The sequence below is a fragment of the Amphiura filiformis genome, chromosome 16 (genome assembly GCF_039555335.1).
Source record: "Amphiura filiformis chromosome 16, Afil_fr2py, whole genome shotgun sequence".
Classification (NCBI taxonomy): Eukaryota; Metazoa; Echinodermata; class Ophiuroidea; order Amphilepidida; family Amphiuridae; genus Amphiura; species Amphiura filiformis.
The window spans coordinates 44,889,396-44,909,831 of NC_092643.1; the positions used below are offsets into that span (position 1 = coordinate 44,889,396).

Genomic DNA, 20,436 nt, shown 5'->3' on the forward strand with positions numbered 1-20,436 from the left:
TCAGAAATTCAAGTGTTTTTGAAGTTTCTTATTATCGATACCAAGGAGAGATAAAAGCTTGTCAATCAAGAGTAGACCAAGTTTGCCATCCTCAGAGTATACGGGCTTTCTGCGTACGTTTGTCATTGCTACACTCAAAGCTGATATAAAGAGATTCATAAATAGATAAAGCGCGAAAGCTTCATATGTAATAACGATGATAGGTGCCGCGTATCTATTAACATCGAGTAGCTCTTTGTGGTTGAAAGACCCGAGAAGGAAATTGAAGAGATTTACGAACGCCATTTTATAACTGTGATAGTTGTAGAGATGTGCACCAAAGAACAGATTGGCCAAGACTGTGAACGAACACAAGTACGCCAGTACCAGAATACTAAATGCGACGAGTTCTGTAGCTGATTGTGAGATTACGGTGGTTAGCAGATACATCCGGGGATTCAGACGTAGCAAATGCAGAATTTTTACCGTGGAAATAATTACGAGAAACGCGAAGAGATAGATAAAAGCGTCAGCTACGCTAGCCGCTTGGTGAAAACTGACAAACTTCTCCCAACTATGACTCGTGTTTAGTCTCTTCATAACTACAAAGCGGTAAATGTAAACGGAGATGATGCTGTAACAGAGTATGATTGATGTAAATTCGACCCAGTTCCAAATACATCGGAAATATTGTCGTCGTTGCTGACGATACTTCGATATTTCCACGTATGTGTAATAAAACACGTATAGGAGAAAGATGAACTCTATGACAAACATAAAGAGATGAAAGCTTGCCACAGAACGATACAAACGAACGCTTTGAATGTATGGATACTTGAAGAATCCGCCCGTCTCAGGCATTTCTAGAGTAAATGTAACTACGCAAAACAGATTTGTATTCGCATTGTAAACGGTCCATTCCACGAACAGTGCTCTGGTCAGATCATCTAACCAACGCGATTCGCGCAATTGGTTCAAAATCTGCAAAGCCTCTTCCGACGTCGCGCCCAAGTTCGCCATGTACCCACCACCTCCGTAGGTGTTTAAGCGACCCCAGAAACGCCCTGCGATTTTGGAGTGATACAGCCATGGATCGTGACTCTCGGCGGGATCGACAGGGAATGAGGTTGTCCACGAACTGGCGTTGTACGACCTCTTGTCTTCAGTGGTGAACGAATAGGGTGCATTGCATGAATCTATTATATCTGTAAAATATGATAACGTCTCGCAGGAATCTGAAAAATCGACAAAGAGATGTTTGATTATTATTATTTTGTTATCCAATTAGCTTACGCAATTATGTGAAGAGCTTTTTGTGGAAAAATCCGTTTACAGTAACCCAGTGAGTAAAAGGGTCCACAATTTGCATACCTTGCTTGAACAATGGACCAAATTCTTTTATGTGACATAATTTTTGTTCACTAGTATTCAATATTAGGCTCTATAACGATAATTAAATGCCATATCGAGAAACGAAAACTTACCACGTTCAACCCTGACTTGTCTGAGGCGAACTCCCCCGAGTAGATCAGATTGCATATCGCTATCGTAATCCTCTCCATACAGGGATGGAATCAGAACGTCCTCTGCCCAAACAAAAAATCCTCTCAGGTCAACGAAGACCTGTAACGGACAATAATTACGAAAACACATAGTAATGCAGATAGTAACTACAGTATAGCTTCAAAATATCAGATATGACCACAGAATTAAAGACAGAGAATCGGGACTCGGCCGCCATCTTGATACAGGCATGGAGCAAAAATTGGGGGTATTCGGTTTCCCTCGGAATGCACTCGAGGCATTCGTTGTCATGCAAGTGCGACATGGATGAAGGGTGCATTTGAGAGTACCAAGACGCATCAGATGAGACGCAGAATTGTTTTCGTTCGTCTCAGCGCACCGTCGGCAAGGACCCGAATACCCCAAATTTTCTCCCCATAGCTGACGGCGCGATTGTACGTGGCGGTATAGGGAGTCCCGGCTCTCCTTCTCTAATTCTGTGGATATGACCTATTACAATTAATGACAATTTATACTAGTCGCTTTGATGGGTTTTTTTTAATCAAAATGTTCGTTTGAAGGTGAAATTAGATTAGAAAATCTCACAAATTTAACACTTTTGAACAACTACATGATGCTGAAAAACTTCCTCGTATCGTCCGAGTAAGCTAGAAAACAGTGCCCGTAAACTCAAATGTATAGTGCACACAGTTAACGTTCTTGCGGTTTATTAAGCGCCTGCTGTTCTTCTTGCGCTTTCACAACAACTAGTACACCAAAGCGCTGCGTTGTGCTGGGTTGCAGAATTGTACAGATATACTCTCGCGCGCCAGGTAGTACTGGCTTACGTCGCACAAATATCAAGACCATGTACTGGACCAAACTAGCAGAATATGCGTTTTTAACCTGACCAAGTGCCTGATGGTAGTGAATGAAAGATTGGCGGAAAGTTGGAGAAAGTTGTTTCAATGGCACAAGGTCGCGGCAGTTGGAGAAAGTTCTGTCAATGACAGAAGATTGCGGCAGTTGGAGAAAGTTGTATCAATGGCAAAAAGTCGTGGCAGTTGGAGAAAGTTGTACCAATGACACACAATCGCGGTAGCTGGAGAAAGTAATCAATGGCAGTTGGAGAAAGTTGTATCGCGGCAGTTGGAGAAATTTTTTTTTAAAAAAGCACAGAACGCGACTTCAGAAAATAAAATTGGTATAATAAAATTATTTTTACCTTGTGGTAAATTTTGTTGTCAAAGTACAGATCTTTTGTGTGCTTTGTCAAATAATAAGCGTTTCTGTCTCTGTTACTGTACGCCAACATCAACACAAACCACATGAAGAACACGTAACTACAGATCTCTCGCAACAGCTCGTACATCTTACGCTCGCGAATCTTGCGTATACGAGCACCGTGAACGTTCGCCAGCGGCGGAGGCTGGTACCAGATACTCTCACGGCGTTTCTTCATCATGTGTTTGTATTCAAATTCCGCATTGGCTGTTTCTGTAGAGAGAAAAGTACATGTAAAATAATTTGTTTACGAATCCGTATAGTTTAGTTTAGTTTAGTTTAGTTTTTATTCGGATATCACTTTTACATCAGTGGCACTCATCAATATGATGGTGCATCCAAAAACATTTAAATAATAACAATGTGAATAAATATATAAAACAAAATTAAATTAATTTAAAATTAAACAGAGGTAAATATATAAATCATGAAAGTAGAGCGACGGCTTCTTCAGACTGTATTACTTTCAAGCAAGCGTCAAGCATCTGTGCATATTTGGGATGATTGCTTATATTGATGTGACCTATTTACGTTTTTTATAAAAATTTTATATTTTGTTGCAAAATTTAACATGGGCATAAGAAGACACCCTTATCACGTGTTCCAATATTCCAATGTTTCATTACAAACAAAGATTATTTGTCAGGAAGGTTGATTCATTTAGTGCCTTCATCGGAGAAAAGGAATCGCAGAAAATGGCGAAAATTACGGTAATTTTACAAGGCAATAAGTAACTTTTCTAGGCATTGTTGACATATTGTCTTCAGCAAAGGAAGGACTTATCTTTTGATACGGTTTGATTGACAGGTGATGCCAGATGCAAACTAGTATTTATTTTTATCTCTGGCTCCGATTATAATACGTGGCCAAATTGAAAGCAGCTAATATACGTTCAGTAAGCCTGTAAGTCTTCAATTCCGTTCAGTTCAGTTATATTTCAACACAACACATATTGGTGCAAGCAAAGAATTATGTCGGTAGTGAATGTAAGGCGAAACGTGACACGCATAAATGTCGGACATTGCGATTGGCATGCAATGACAAGCAAGACACTAAACTCACCTATATCAATGTCTTCTACATCTTCCCCGCCATCGTCGTCTTCTTCCCATTTCTTTAAGATCATGGCGACGAAAGCAGCGAACATGAAGACTTTGAGTGGTTGTGTGATGAAGATCTCCTGAAACGTGGAAAAAAAGAGCGAAACCAGCCAGTCGATGGAACGTTGTTTTCCATACTTCAATCCGTAGAGCATAATATAATAGGCCGAGATCCCCGTAGTAAGAATCAAGATAAGCCAACCAACGTAAACAAACCAATGTGGTAGACCACCGCTGCAGCAACGCTTCTTAACGGGAGGTACTGAGGAGTCTAGCTCTTCGGTACCTTCCTTAGTAGATACATTTGAAATACTCGATTCTGGAGTGCGGATCGATCGAGCGAGAAGAATCCACATCTGAGCCCGTTCTTGTGCTGATCTGAGATTCGTTTCAGAATCAGAATGTTCGGGGATCATGTTTTCAAGATTTGTGGCGATATCCTGTAGTTCGCGGATTAAAATTTCATTGTGTGGCATCGGTCTTGTCATGTCTATGTTCGCTGAAGATGTAGAGCTATCTTTAGCAAAGCTACTATCAGTCCCTACTGTTCGTGATTCAGAGCTAGCCATTGGAAGCAATTCGACTTGTGAGTCAGCTGTCGTGCAGCTAGACAAATCAGACGATACCGCCGTTCTCACTCCAACTTCACGAACGTGCTGTCGTGACGGACTCTCCGACCCAGAGGATGCTTCAGCAAAATACGACCAATCAGAGTCGCATGTGGATACGGCTTGTGCTGGTAACCCTTTGCCCAACGAATTACATGAAGAATCATCTTCCGCAGTTGAAAACGAGCTACTTGATTTATTTTCAGCCTCAAGTTTGTTACCGCCCGCCATATGTAGTCTTACTTCTTCTAGCTTAGTTTCTCTATCTTCAGGCTCCATCATCCCTACCATTTCGATTGTCGTACTGGAAGTCAAAGAAGTAGTCCTTTGTTTTGCATTTCTAACTCTTGCCTTAAAAGGCATCATATCCCTTAATGAAGAATTAGATGATTTCTTGCTACGGGTTTTGTGCAATATGTTTGAATGATCAGGAGTTACTGTGTGAGCTTGGGCCATCCTGAAAATTTGCACAATCAACAAATTAATCGGGAATGCAATCAAGGAGCTCTCTATGCCGATGATTATTTCACGGACGGTTATGCGGAAAGAGCCAAAGTCCATTGCCTGATCTGTCGGGTCGTCTGGTATTCCGTAGAACATAATACTTGTCAGCATCGTAGTCATCAAAAGTGCGAGACAACAGGAGACACGTTGTAACCGCGTAAAGTGACTCCTTGCTGGACAAGAGAATATTGAGAACCACAGATGACCGTCGGTGAGACCACGAGTTGTGCGATCGCCAAAGAGATTGCTGAACTTTTTAAGTTGTTCATTGGTGGCCACCCTGAATCGTTTGTCGATTAGTCCGTCGCTCATGTCAATAGCAAGCCATTTGTTGCACAGGAATAACCAGCGATCATCCGTCTCCAAATCATGGACCATGACGCGACTCAAATACCTTAAAGACAAATATAGTAAAATAGATGTGTTTCAGTATATCATCTGGTTGATGAATGAAGTTGTCCTCTAACAAGAAAACACGATAAAATGGAAATCACCATTGTATACAAATATGTTTGCAACACAATACGGCAAATAGTTTATCTGTCTTTGCTTTAGAGGAGAAACTTACCATCCTGGGCTTTTGCCTTCATTATCATGCCAAACACGTATTTCCAGAAGATCGCCGAGCGACTCCCTGGTCGTTATCAGAAACGCATCGACGCTACCACGCTGTAGCACTGGGTTCATTTTGTTTTGCAAGACGTGTGACAGGCTGGATCCGTTCTCTCCTGTCATCGTCAGTGTGACTGTGGCGGCTGTGCCAGCGCCTCGTCGCATGCCGGTTTTAACCGTGACAACGTATCGATAGTGTGCAAAGGGATCGCTATCCGGCAGGATGATAACATCCGTCTGAAAGAATAAGATTTCAGGGGTACTGTATATATCCTATTAAAATTGGCATTAAGATATCTGGGCGACTTAGGGATTTATTTAACATGTTCAAGGGGTATTCCGAGTATGTTTTGCAGCGTGTTTTGTCGCTGCCATCTATCTGTCTATCTATATAGGCTATGTCAATCCACTGTTGGATGTAGCCCTCCTCATGATCACTCCAGACCTTTCTATCTACTGCTACTCTCGCCCATGTTGTGCCAATATATGATGTTATATCACCTTTCCACCTGCTCTTCTGTCTACCTCTTCTTCTTATTCCCATTCTTGGTTACCATTCTAACAATCTCTTTGTCCATCTGTTATCATATTTCTTCTGGCAATATGTCCAGCCCATACACGTTTCTAACCTACTTAAAACCTAAACATGTTTGTGTCCCTCAAATCTAACTGTAACCTGCACTGAATTGACGTGTAACATGATTCATACCTTCAATGCATCCTTTTTATCTTTCCGACGTGCCCATATAGCCACCACAGCATACGCAGCCAAAATTGCCCCCACGGTAGTGACCACTACTGGGTTATCAACAAATGTCAAGAACAGTTTGGCGTCCGCAAAGAAGTCAACTTTGTTAGGTTTCACCAGGAAATTGGAGGCGAAGTAGCTGAGATGGTTGCATTGGCAGTGTGTTTGACGGTGAGTACTCAAGGCGCCAACCTAGAACAAGTAAAAGAAGAACGGTGTATGTGGCGTTATATGTGCGTGACGTAATTTTAACGTCTTGCAGGCAAGATCATTGGCTACATAGCTTAGAGACGTCAAGTTACTATCACATGTAAGAAGAGCTCGCATTGTAAAAACTGATATTATATATAACTGTAAGCTTGTTCGTAATTTTCAAAATGATGAAGGGAAGACTAGAATCTCTTCTGTTTTTCTATTCCATGAACTCTCAACCACCATTATCTCATCGGTATAATAACTCGGCGGATAGATAAGGCCGGCTAAATAATAATTGCCCGACGTAGAATACATCGACCGTCACTGACTCTTAACAGCACTCCCTGGAGATGTATTAAATAGTATCAAGCATAATTTTTAATTAACAGTTGCATAGTGTTATTGTTTTTCATTTTAAGTAAAAACGAATGCACTGTACAAATGTTCTGAGTACGATAAATAGTGCCATCGGTACCTATCCGGGCACCGATAGCGCTATAGGACCAAAAAAGATGTTGTGCCTAACAAATTCAACTTAGGCGATAGTCCACGATGTTCCATATCATGATAAGATAATGTGAACTTATTTTCATTACCTTGCATCCTTTGTCAGACCAAGTCTCTTCTATCTCATCCCAGAAAACACATTCAGAAGATGATACACGCGTTGTCAGCGGTACAGTGACACCAGCAAACCTATCCGTGTTGTTGTAAATGGAGACAACGAGCTGATAGGAGCCTGAAGAAAACAATAATTGTTTCTATTGTATTCATCAAAATGTGGCACACTTCGTATTCGGTACAATCAAATTTTGGAATACTCGTTCCTCAAATCAGGAAGACTATTAAGCAGTGGTGTGCGGAATGGGGAGGAAGACCTCACTTTGTCCGTCATTCGAAGAAATCACGTCCAATTTCGGAATTTTGAGGCTTGTCGTTATCTTCAATCCAGTTTGGCGTCCCGGGGGGTACTCAGTACAAAAGGCCATACGGGGACGTGCCGCAAACATGGGTCGCATTTTCGGCCGCTTGGTATATCAATGACCCCTTATTTTTTCCGTTTTTGTGGTATACGCATGGGTAGTAAGTTGAAATTGGTATTCAAATGGGGTCTAAATCAGATTTTGGTATATCAATGGGTCGAAAATCTTTAACTCACTTGCATGAATGTCACAAAAATAATTGTCCAAATAAGGTACATCGCTATCCAAATAAGGCAAATCAGAATAATAAATTCAGAGCTGGGCAAATCAATTGATAGTCCGATTAGCAAAACGTTGAGTTGTCATTGCAAACAGATGGCGACACTCTTCCGGTGTAGTATATGCGAGCCCAGCACTACTTCTGTTTACCCCAGCCAATTTTGATAAATCACTGAAATAATATCGTTATCGAAGTTGCAACAGCAATTTTTTCATCGCTGTTTTTTAAGTTACTTTTGCCTCTCAGAACTCGGGATCGCAAAACTAAAGTAAATTAACTGCCGATTTTTAAATGCATCGAATCATATAAATAGGTTTTTTCAACAATCGGGTAAGTTTTTAGTGAAAAGTTCAGTTTTATTTTTGGTGCCGAATTAAGCTGACATGACACGCGACAGCACTGCCAAGATCATACACGATCGATATGCATGGGTCAAATTGATGTTGTTTTGGTTCGATAATTCAATGATAATTGCAATTGCATTGAACAGAAATGCATGAATATTAAATTCGTTTAAAATTTCAATAAACCATGAGTAGAAAGAAAAAAGCTACCGTACAAAAAAAATATATTATAAAAAATTCATGTTCAAAATTTCTATTAATTTTTAATTTTTTTCTGTTCTTCCGTTCACCATGCAGGGTACAAATATTATGATTGCTCCGGCCAAATTTTTTTTCACAGATATCTTCCGTCAATCGACTGCCTTGCATGAACCAAAGGCCATGATGAGCGGGGGAGGGGGGGCACTGGTTGCGCCACTGTTTTCGTGGTTTTTGTACATGTATGTTGTTAAATAAAACTTAAATATAAGTGCAAGGATCATCTTTCCCTACACAATACTTGTTACAAACTAGTGGCCCCTACAAGACAAACGAACATAAATTTGGAAACTGAGAAAACAAAACAACAATAAATATATGTTGGATTTGTATTCATTACAAAATAAGGGTGGTGCAACGATTATGTGTACCCTGGGGTGGTGACTTCTCAAAATGTTCTGCCAAAATCCCCCCCCTTTTGGCCTGCCAAAAATCTTTTCCCCTATAATTCACCCCGGGGACCGGGCACCCCTAAGAAACAAAATAATAATAAATGATAGACCCTTGATAGTTCTAATAAAAAAATACAAAATACAGTAAACAAGAAAATAATAAAAATATGATCTGAATTTTTTTTACGGTATTCTAAACGTATAGTAGTATATGGATGGGTCTGTATATGGGGTTGGTATATCAATGGGTGGTATTTTTGTCTTTTCAACTGGTATAGTCATGGGTGTCTATTCTGTGTTGGTATATGCATCGGTAGTAAAAATCAGGTTTGAAGTGGTATAGACATGGGTCCTACTTCAAAATCTTCGGAGGCACACCCTACCCAAAACAAATTTGAGTACCCCCCCGGGTTTGGCGTCAGGGGTAATCGAGATCACCCCAACCTACCTTCCCTCCCCCTCCACTGAATACAGCAATGCTATGAAGAGGCATTATTAGAATCAACCGTTGTGGCAAAAGAGGATGTTATTGTTACAAAATGTGTTTGAAATATGTATTCAAGTGAACAATCAAGAATAATTATGTCCGTCTGTAACTGCGGTCAAAGTTTATTATGCTAATAGTTAACATTTTAAGACTAGACAAATAAGATACCTTCAGTAGGAAGGGTTCCCGGTGGTATAGTCCACGTGTAGTCCGCTTCAGTTAGATCTGCTTCAAACAATACTCCTTTCGTCGACGACAATCCTACCGGTACAGTCGTATTGTGATCACATGCCGACGTCGCGTTCAAACCAGCCTCCATTAGACAGCAGAGTAAATGCGCACCTCCTTCTATATCCGGGAAAACGGTCAAGAGCAGTGTTGTGTTTGGGTCAGATACGTTAAAGACGATGATGGCAGATCCTCTTAATGTGAGGTTGGAGGCCACAGGAGGTGGAGAAGAGTCTATGATGGCTGACGATACTCGGACGAAGATGTCTACATCAGACAGGAGGTTGTCCACTGAAAGTAAATTATCACAATCATCATCAGAAGCAGCGTCATCATCACTAATCGTAATCATCATAACCATTATCATCATCATCATCATCATCATCATCATCATCATCGTCATTCTTTGAAGTTTGATTTGATACCATTAGCCAATAAGAGATATTTCAGTTTTAACATTTACGTAATAATAATTTATTTGATATATGTGACCGTACAGCACGAATGAGCCGTAAATGTCCTCAATTGTATTCTGAGTTACAGTGTAAAATGGGCATGAAGGTCATATTCATGGTATTTCAATTTGGTGCTACGTGTATCTCATTAAATGAGGTACACGTAGCACCAAATTGAGGTACCTATGAATACGACCTTCATGCCCATTTTACACTGTAACTCAGAATACAATTGAGGACATTTACGGCTCATTCGTGCTGTACGGTCACATATTACATAGCATTGAAGTAATTTTTCTTCATTGTTGAAACTCCAAGTGTATTATGACACTGCAATTATGTAAATACATGTATACCTACATTGTATCTCTTGTTGTTCCGTGGTCTTCAGCTGCAAGCTAACGATAGGAGAGTTGACGTCATTTTCTGGTTGACTCCAGACGAATGGATTGTGAACCAATTCTGCCATCTGACGTACAATAAAAGTAAATTATTAAGTAAAAATATATGTTCCGTATCCAGCATCACCATCAGTGGGTGTTTGGGTAAAATTGTCTATGGACGACAGTGCGTATCTTCACTATTAACACGACTGCCGTAAAATCGTCACACATTGTAATTGTTTGATTTAGTTATAAGTGTAATACATACAATGACGATAGTTTTTGTTCTGACGATTGTATATTATAGCTAGACCTCTAACACAGCAGTCAAGTTAGCTCAATCGATAAGGCGTTCGACTATGTTGACAAACTAACTAACAAATGAACACACAAACAGACAAACAACCAGATAAACAAATAAAACAAAATCAGAAATCAAGCATTCGTTCATGACTACTTGATGGTCTAAATGCGTGCTGACACTAACCTGTGAATCAATTGCACCCGTATAATCTGAAGGAATTTTCTGCTGCACTGCGCCCATATCGGGAAGGACGAAGGAACTGCTGTCCGTCTTGCCAGCGGCTTGGATAGGAGAACTGACGAGTACGTCACGATCTTGTCGGTTTACAGACATAATCACGGATTCCGTCACAATTGTAGTTGGTGATTCTCCGGGTATTTTGTTGGCGACGACGGCGTCTTGAATATCGGTAAGCGCCGATAAAGTCGACATGGACACAGATCGACTCTGTTTATAAAGGGAACGAAAGAGTAACAAAAAGAAAGAAGAAATGAAGTACTCTTGTGTATTTGTTTTCAAACTTTGTGTCATAGGGCGATTTTGAGCAACAAAATAGATCCCTTCGAATTACTGAATGTTATTTTCATAGAGGTATTCATTTTGTATATAAATTTTACCTTGTTTATGTTTTGCGTTGCGTTGTCATTGCCGAGGTCTACTGTGGTGGTTATAGCGGCTGCACCCATGATATTGGACAATCCCGATACGATTGATGTTGCTGCATTCTCGATGACCTCTTGTTCTTCATCTCCACCAGAAGATTGCGATTTTAGGAAGCTCCCCATTTGTGTAAAGGCCGTTGCTGCTTTCATCTGCGAAGGAATAACAAAATGTTTTATATAACTGTTGTGGCGATATATTTTATATCCCGCGTCCTTCTATTTTCATTTATCATTTAATCCAAATTATAGTGTTATTCATCCCGAGTGAGAAATCACTCTCCCGTATCATTTGGTTAGTCCAACATAATGATCTTTTGTTTCCAGAGTTCATGTGGAACACGCGAGCTATGATTTAGTCGTAGCTTGTAGCATTCACTCACAGAGATAACCAACGACAAACAAGTATGGGAATATAGTAAAAATTAGGGTTAGAATTTACGCAGGTCATGTGAGAAGATTGTAACATCTAACATGTCTAAAATCAACGGATCATATGAAATCAAAACCTAAGTTACTGTAGATGAAATATTCATTTATAAAGAACAAAATCATTATAAGCCTAAGCGTATATCAATTGACATCGTAATTTGAAATCGATTATCCCAATGTGACGTAGTTAATCGGATTAACTACCATAACAATAGATGAATACAATTTTGCACTACAATGTTCATGCGGTACCGATGCATTGAAATATAGATGTCAAAGAAATGCTAATCACTTGCACCTGTAAGATTAGTCTCTTTGAAAAGAGCGGTATTGTATTCAATCTATTATATGATTGAAGACAGGTGATGAGTGCAGCCTCAACCTGCTGTAGTGCAGAGCGATCTATTCAAAAATTGTATTCATCTATTGCTATGGTAGTTAATCCGATTATGACGCCACTTCGCCAGCGTATAAACGCTTCTATTTCTACCTGGGACTCCTGCGTAACTTCCGACTTAGTTTTAGTAACCAATGCCAATGTTGACGATGTCTGCTGAAGGCTAACAATGGACTCTACTGGCGCATCGCTGAGACTGTCGACTAACGAAGCTCGAATCTGAAAGCAAATGATCAGATGACAAGGGAATCATATGTTTGCCATATACCTTAATATTGGTTATTGTTTTCGATTTAATAAAATTATATTTAATATATTCGTTAAGTGAAGAAACCCATTTGTTGTTTTACAGCATAGGGCATGCCCATAACGTCCACATCGTGATTCTGATCATTATTGCCTTATTCTTCGAGGTTACACTTTGGTAACCACATTCCCATCATTCACAGGGGGCCCAATAGAGATCAATCACAGATTGTAAGGAAGACCTTCGCTTCGTTATCTCATAAGAGTGTTGTTAAAAACTAGCCCGCTTAAGGTGGTCCAAGATTCCAAATGGACGACGTGTTAGTGTCACTAAGTCAAGCAGCGGAAAATGACCAAAACTATCCAAAACGTTTCTTTAAATTGCATGAAATGTTGCTCAATGTGGCACACGAATTGGACACAATATTCTAAAAGTTGCACAAATTTGCCTGAAATTTGCGTAGTTGTAAGTTGAGTTTGGACAACTTTACATCTTGTGCGATTCAATTTTGCGTAATTGTGGGTCATTTTTGTCGTATTTGTCCAACTTTGGACATTTCCCCTTTGATATAGGCTTACAAGATGTCAACATTCAGAATCAACTACCCGTGTTTGCATGTAACATCATCACCCGCATCTAACCTGTATTCGTTTACGTTCTTTCTCTTTCCTTTCTTCTTCGTTGCCCGTCTCATCCACGGACATCTCATTGAGCACTGATCCCACGGTTCCGGCGATTTGGGTAACTAACTGATAGTCTCCCACGTTTAGATACTCTTGCAATTCGTTGTGTTCACCGGTTGTAAGATTCAAAAGAAAATCTGTTGTGTCTTCGGAAGCGTCTACTTGGGGTGGTAAAACCTTGGACATAAACAACAACATTAATGACACGTTATATGTTTGGTGGCATCTAAGACCTCGACTTAAAATCGCGAGCCAGCTTTTGATCGTGGCTTCGAATTCTCGCGGCGTCAATTTGATGCGCACTTAAAGCGAGGCTCTTCACACTTATAGCCTCTCCCCAGCCGTGTGTACAAATGGGTTCCGGCTTCATTCACTCAAGGTAACATACTGTGTAGCGATTTCACCCGGCAACAGGCTTCGAAAGAAACATGGACACGCCGGTCTGTGAACAGTTCGTCCATTTTATTTTATATTTTGTTGCCGACCTTTTCGTAGGCTTAAAGCCAGAACTAGCTAAGCCTTTTGTTAAATATTGGTTATATCCGGGTTTGTAATTATTATCACCTTTAATACCTACCGTTGCCTGAGTGCGTACAGATGTAGCAGCTCCAAGAGCATCTTTAACTTCTACCAATACTTGGACGACGTTCTTGTGTTTGGAAGCCCCAAGGGGTAGGTGCATCCCTGGAGATTCAGCGTCTGCTCCTGCGTATACTAGGGACGCTGAAAAGGTATGCGATGGCAAACAAAAATATATGTAAGCATGGTAAGTTACTATACATTGGTTCACTTCAAGTTCGGCAGTGACGTAGGTGCGTATTTCTTTTTCTGGTCGCAGTATCAAAGCGTGGGCGTGTACAAGGACAAGGTTCGGTATCCATGTTCACCGTCATGTCCAAAAATAAAATCGATCACAAAATAAAAGCGTCGGCGCGTGCAAGAAAAGTTTGTCAGCACACATGCAGCGGAACCACGAAACATCATTGACGCCACTACCGAACTCGAGGTGAACCAAAGAATTATTTTACTTAACTTATACAGTTAAACACTGCAATTGAAAGTTCTACGACATAGCTAACCTTTTCGTCTCAGGTGGCACAAGTTGGCAATTTTACCGAAAAAACTAATACCAAAAATGAAGGTCAAGATTATATATCGTATCATTTACTTTCGGTCTTCTGTCATTTTGCTTTGAGCTCCTCTGTACCGTTCTCATAATTATCTTCTAAAACGTTCCTTCAGATTGGCGAAACGACCGATCTAGATGACAACATCTTTACGTACGTGGCCGATGGGACTTACAAAAAAGAGTTTGGTAGTAAATACCGATTGATTCGCAGCAAATGTCGGTGCAGGCCTGAAGGGCCTGTAGCTTCATTCGTGGATCATGCGGTTTGGGGCTTATATTGTAACGCGGCATGTTATTCTGTACATATATAATTCTGTTTAAAACAATATTACTTACGTGCTTCTTCCTCTTCATCCACAACAGCTATCACCGAATACGTCAGAGGTAGATCTTCGTCTACGAATGATTCGCATATCACTTTAAAATGCGTCTGAAGAGCGTAGCCTAAACTGGGTGTAACCGCACAAGATCCCGGACGAGGAGGTGCGTTAATGGAAATAGCAAACTCCGCGTATCCAGTGCCTCCTCCAGGTTTAATACCTGAAGCGGAAAGATGAAAATTTTAATTGATTTGAAATATTTATAATTGGGATCTAATTCTAAGACCGATGTTACGAAAAATAACTCAATTTGACTCACAAATACGCCAAATTTAATTGACCCGTGTGTGATCGAAGTGTGTAATGATCAAAATAAGTTCTATAAAGGCCAACATTTGTTGTAAAAAGTTAGCAACTTGACATATCCATTATAGAGGACCAAAAAAGGTTTTTTTAGGCTTTTCAGAACCATTTTTATAAATGTGAGTGTACGTACCTGTGACTCGCAAACCAGCGATCTGATCATAATTATTGAATGCCCCTGCCTTGATGACTACATATGTCGAGTCTCTTCCCGTTGTGGTATGCTTGCTCCAAAACGTACTCCCGGCATTCACAACGTTTCCCATAGGGTCCATTAACTCCCAAAAATACTCGAGCGAAGACTTCTTCTTGGAATGAACGGCTCCGCAATTTGTAGTACATTCCGCCTCAAGGACAAGTCTTCTGTCAGCGACCATACGCTGTCCACAGTTTTTCAAGCAGCTGAAATACATAAAGGTTATGATAAATATTATAAACATCGCTTTAAACACACGTATTTATTAGCAATTGATGGTTTACATCAAAGTTTCAGTGCTGCTCAGTTACCATCCACGATTGAGCTCCAATGAAGCCGAATCTAACTGCAATGAGCAACCTTTGAAACTGATTAAAATCTGGGTCTTAGGAATGCATATCAGAGACAGGATCTTAGGCCTACAAATAATTAGTGTCATTGATCATAATGTACTGTCATTCTTTGGGATATCACGGATTGGGAGCAATGAGGCCTGGATGAAAGTCATTTCACTTTTGACCAATTATACACATTTTTCATGCCTCTTAGACACGAGTTTCCTACATGTTAACAGTCTAAGATGTCTCCTATTATACGGTAACAAAAGTCTTACTTGATATTCATTTGTGGTGGATCACCCGGTAAAATGGAAACGCGTTGTTGGGCAAACACCTTGTTGCGTCCCTCTTTGCTAACCACCACTGTGAACAGATACGCCTTCCCTTCGACCAGCATTGCATCCTTGTCCTCCCATGTGGCACTGGCATACGAGAGCTGTAGGCTGTCGCCGAAACAGTAGTTAGCAGTGATGGCTGTGAATTGAAAGACAGGTTTTTTATGAGTTATATATATACTTCAAACCGCAAGGACTGGACGGTAACTAGTGACTAAGCTGCTATTAATCCAGCATGCTGCGTCACGAAACTACGAATTACAAAACGTATGCTCATCATCAATCTATGTAACCCTTTGTATGCGAAAGCATTAAGTTTGTTTCTTGGTTCAAAATGGTATTGCACTAACATATAGTTATACTACCTTCATGCCACTATCTGTACGATTACGTTTACTTGAGGAGCGTTTTGAAAGTCCCAAGATTTACTTCTGTCTTTAGGTCGCATATTGCACCTATTTTACACGACACTATTTAGATGATTACTTACTTGTAGGGATTCTTGTGAAAGTTCCAAGATTTCAGCACCTGATAAGACTTGGCCTTCACCATCAGACATCTGACAGAACCATGTAAATTCCATGGGCCATCGGGCATCCCATTCACCATCGTCAGGGTCATACGATTCCGATGCATCCATTGCAATTGGTACTGAACTACCTGGAATTGGATATGTCACGGGTTTTTAAATACAAAAATTATCAAGACGTGTGTGTTGTGATTAGACAAACAAGATAAATGTAAATCTTACACCGATACATACGCTATTTCTGCCAAAGGTATTATTATAACAAATATCATCGTCTCACCTAACGCGATTACGAATGGCAAAATGAAAGACCAGAAAAAAAACCATGACATTTCATCCTGCATGCTACCAATTACCCTGGGTTCTTGCCGAACCACCGGCAATGACTGGCACCAAATCCGTTGGCGTTATCTGAATCCAAGTCTCCTCCGAATCGTATGACATGACTCTCTCTGAGGTTTTCTCCATCTGCACCACCGTGAACTGAAATCGGTAGAGGCCGTACGACAAATAATTTGCGGGAACCATAAGCTCTGTGTTTGCCATGCTGACCTGTGGCGGCATTGGAACGAACGAGCCGATAGGTGTGAGTGATGAAGTGGCTTCATCGGTATGGGTGTCGAATTTTCGTACATTCCACTGGTATGTGAATTGGAGAGAGAAATCATGACACGTAGTGTTTATCCGACCTTGCAAGGAGAACATCGTGTTTCGGGTGTAGACATGGGCAGATTGCATACCAGGAGCTTTGTTGGCAATACTCGCACTTGGAACGTTGCACTCCTTTGATGCGTGGGGTCGATGGGTGCTTTTTATGTCGGCTCCATGGGTGGAGTTTGTAATTTCTGAAACAAGATGAGAAAATGAAGAAGCAAGAAAAGATTTTACACTTTAATGCCTATCCCAGCAAACACAAAAACGATATATTTTGGGTTTTGTAAAGGTTATATAAAGGTCATGAAATCGTTTTATATGGAAACACACTACAACAATATTTTAAAAATGTTTTCGAAATGTCATTGTAAACTATTTTTGCAAATATTTTTGGCTAAATATTTTGTCAACACTTAAAATAACATTATGTTAAAATATTTGCACCCAGCAAACACAGAAATGTTCGTAAAATGTTTTTTACAAAACGTTTTAATAACATTTAAATGTCGGGGTGTATAAAGGTCGTGAAAACATTTTAAAAACGTTATTGTAAATATTTTGGGCGAAACATTTTTTGCAAGATATTTTTTCAACCCCAAAATAACATTCTGTTTAGAATGATTTGTATCAAGTTTTCAAAATGTTTTTGGAATGTTATTAAAACGTTTTTATACCCTTTATATAACCCGACATTTAAATGTTTTCTGTAAAACATTTGTGTTTGCTGTGCAGTATATTACCAACAAATGTTATTTAATGTTATGAAAACCTTTTATACCATTGATGTACCCTTTATATAACCCGACATTTAAACGTTTTCTGACAACCTTTTGCGAATAATGTCGAAAACGTTTTGTGTTTGCTGGGATGTTGCATTATGAATTTCAAGTTCACCACCTGAAAACGCCTGATGATATTAGCGACCGGTTGGGCATACGCTGTGAAAATCGGTGGACCTGCGACTTATCCATGTGGAACACCATAATTTAACGGGTGATTTCAGCATAGTCTCCAAGAATACATACCCTGTTACTACGATCCCGAAGGTAACTATTAAACCAATTCTTGGCAGAGCCTGTTATGTCAAATTCCCTCTGCATTCGATCAACAAGAATATCATGATCTATTGTATCGAATGCAGAGGAAAGATCCAAGAGGACCAACATTGCTTTACCTTTGTCAAGTTCATTCAACATGTGATTTTTCACCCTAAGAAGAGCCGTTTCTGTGGTATGAGAAACTTTGTAGGCTGACTGATATGTTTCAGTGAGATTGTTATCCTGGAGATGATTATTAAACCTAGGAAAAGCTGGGTACTCTTATGATTTTACCTAGAGTAGGGAGGTTGGAAACAGAACGGTAATATTCTTAAATAAATCTGGATTGCGAGTTGATTTTTAATCAAAGGTGTGATAACTGCTTGACGAAGAAAAAGGGGAAATGAACCAACTCTGAAAGAATAATATTGATAATGGACGTAATGATTGGCAGCAATGTATCAACACAACGTTTTAATAACCAAGTGGGGATTGGATCAAGAGGACTGGTCTTGTTGGGAAGCTTAGAAATGGTTTTTCTAACCTCATCCTCACTCACATTAGCAAAAATCTCTAAAACCTGAACACAGTTACTCTTATTTTCATAAGAAATATTGCACAATCGGCAGTTCATTGGCAATTTGACATTCAATTTCAGATGAAGCATCCTCCACCATGTTCATAGAATCAGAAATATTAGAAACCATCAATTTGTTTGAACTAGATAAAACACTTACATCATCAAAACTTTAAAATTACACTGTTCATCAAGCTCAGACCTGATGTTAGACACTTGTCGCTAAAATAATGACCTTATTCATTGCTATTGAGCTACATTGGAACTACACGCAGGTATTTTATGTTATGAGGTGATGAATTGAGAAGCGTGTTTAGAGTTCTATACATGGTTTTAGTATTTGCATTATCTAAAGTTTCTTTGAAATAAATAGTCTCACTATTCATTATGTTCTGTGCAACAAATTTATCGCGATCTTCATTTGATCGAGTCTTCCTCCACTGGCGTTCAAAGGCTCTGAAATTACGAGGTAAATTACAGCGTGACTTCTCTCGCTAATCAGAAGGTTCTCTAGTCCGAATATAGAATAAGGGTTAGGGTTAGGTTAAGAGTTAGGGTTAGAATTAGGGTTAGGGTTAAAATTAGTGTTAGGGTTAGGGTTAGCGAGCCTTATTCAATATTCGGACTGGAGAATCTTATTTATTATTCGGACTAGCGAACCTTCGGACTAGAGAACCCGATATTCGGACAAGCGAACCTTTTTTCAGAATTCTAGCTAGCGAATGGTAAATTACATGTTCGGAATAGCAAACCTTCGGACTAAGGAGCTTATAGTGAACATTCGGACTAGAGAGTTGTCACCAATTACAGACTCCTTAAACTTACCTGTACAGGTGTATCCGGTGTATGCCTCCACTTCGCAAAGTTGCAGCTCTATATTCCGTGGTAACTCAACACTTAGGTATTGTCCACTTAGGTTACATTCGATCTCGATCACTCGGGTATCCGATGTGTTCGATACTCTACTTGCACATTCTGTGTTGTTCGTGTAAACGGAGTTAGAGCCTACTCGTATTATGGCTCCATCAAGTCGGTCACCTGACAAAATACAAACAGGCCGAAACGATGTGCATGGTAAATCATGACGATATTCGCCGTAGAAGTGACGTAATAATCGGATTAACCACCATAGCAACAGTGGAATACAATTTTGGAGTAGATCGCCCTGCACTATACAAGCAGATTGAACTAATCACCTGTGTATGTCAGCAAACATAGATTGAAAATAAAATACCGCTCTTTTCAAAGATACTATACAGGTGCGAGTGATCAGCCTTTATTTGACATCTATGGTTCAATGCATAGGGAGCGCGTGAACGTTGTAGTGCAGGGCGATATATTCAAAATTGTATTCATCTATTGCTATGGTAGTTAATCCGATAAATTGCGTCACTTCTACGGCATAGTTAAAATGAGAAAAAAGAGGCCATTTCTACATAAACATTCCAGGTGCCATGTCATTTCGCCCAAATATGGATCTTACACTATCTGGGATACAGTAATGAGCCCCGTGTCTTACTATTTAGATTTAAAAAAAACCTTATGGACTAATTGGCTATATCTATTAAGGGTCGTGCTCAGTGAGCACAAATTAGCACCAGTTCATACTTTATTTCCACCAACATGTAAGAACTTAAATGCATCAAAATAACAACAGATGCAGATGAGGAGGGGGCAAATTTGTCCAGACTTATTACATTATTTGAAGAAAAAAAGGTCATCAGTCACCTACCACAGCAATCCACTCTGTTGTAAATGACAACTCTGCCCACGCAATAGGTCTCCTCAATGTCAACGACCCACCAAGGGTTTCCTATATCAGTGGATGCTAAAAACAAAATGAAATAGTTAAATTAACTGATGGGATTAAAAGAAACTTATAATTTTTCACAAGGTCATATCTTAAAATCCTGTCCATAAAAATGAACCAAAATTGCACACAGGATTACTTCA

The 20,436-nt window shown here is 39.8% G+C and overlaps 1 protein-coding gene across 1 annotated transcript; it reads right to left on the reverse strand.

Moving 5' to 3' along the window:
* LOC140172682 (polycystin-1-like protein 2) lies at positions 1–18,035 on the reverse strand. The gene is made up of 20 exons (XM_072195815.1): positions 17,895–18,035; positions 16,572–16,854; positions 16,173–16,346; positions 15,627–15,825; positions 14,951–15,219; positions 14,471–14,674; positions 13,583–13,728; positions 12,964–13,182; positions 12,169–12,294; positions 11,205–11,399; positions 10,771–11,034; positions 10,261–10,369; positions 9,386–9,736; positions 7,130–7,272; positions 6,300–6,530; positions 5,547–5,827; positions 3,829–5,372; positions 2,708–2,973; positions 1,464–1,602; positions 1–1,214 (listed from the first exon to the last, which is right to left on the reverse strand). Exons 1-20 carry the CDS (start codon positions 18,033–18,035, stop codon positions 1–3), a joined length of 6,498 nt encoding a protein of 2,165 aa, XP_072051916.1.
* Between the last annotated feature and the right edge of the window lie 2,401 nt (positions 18,036–20,436).

What these genes read in the sequence shown, in the direction of transcription:
- LOC140172682 (XM_072195815.1), bottom strand. Translation starts at nt 18,035, where the DNA reads ATGTTGGTCCTCTTGGATCTTTCCTCTGCATTCGATACAATAGATCAT. An exon ending in ACAAGAATCCCTACAAGTAA is followed by an intron (nt 15,826 to 16,172) that starts GTAATCATCTAA and finishes TTCAATTCACAG; the next exon opens with CCATCACTGCTAACTACTGT. An exon ending in CAACGCAAAACATAAACAAG is followed by an intron (nt 11,035 to 11,204) that starts GTAAAATTTATA and finishes CTTTATAAACAG; the next exon opens with AGTCGATCTGTGTCCATGTC.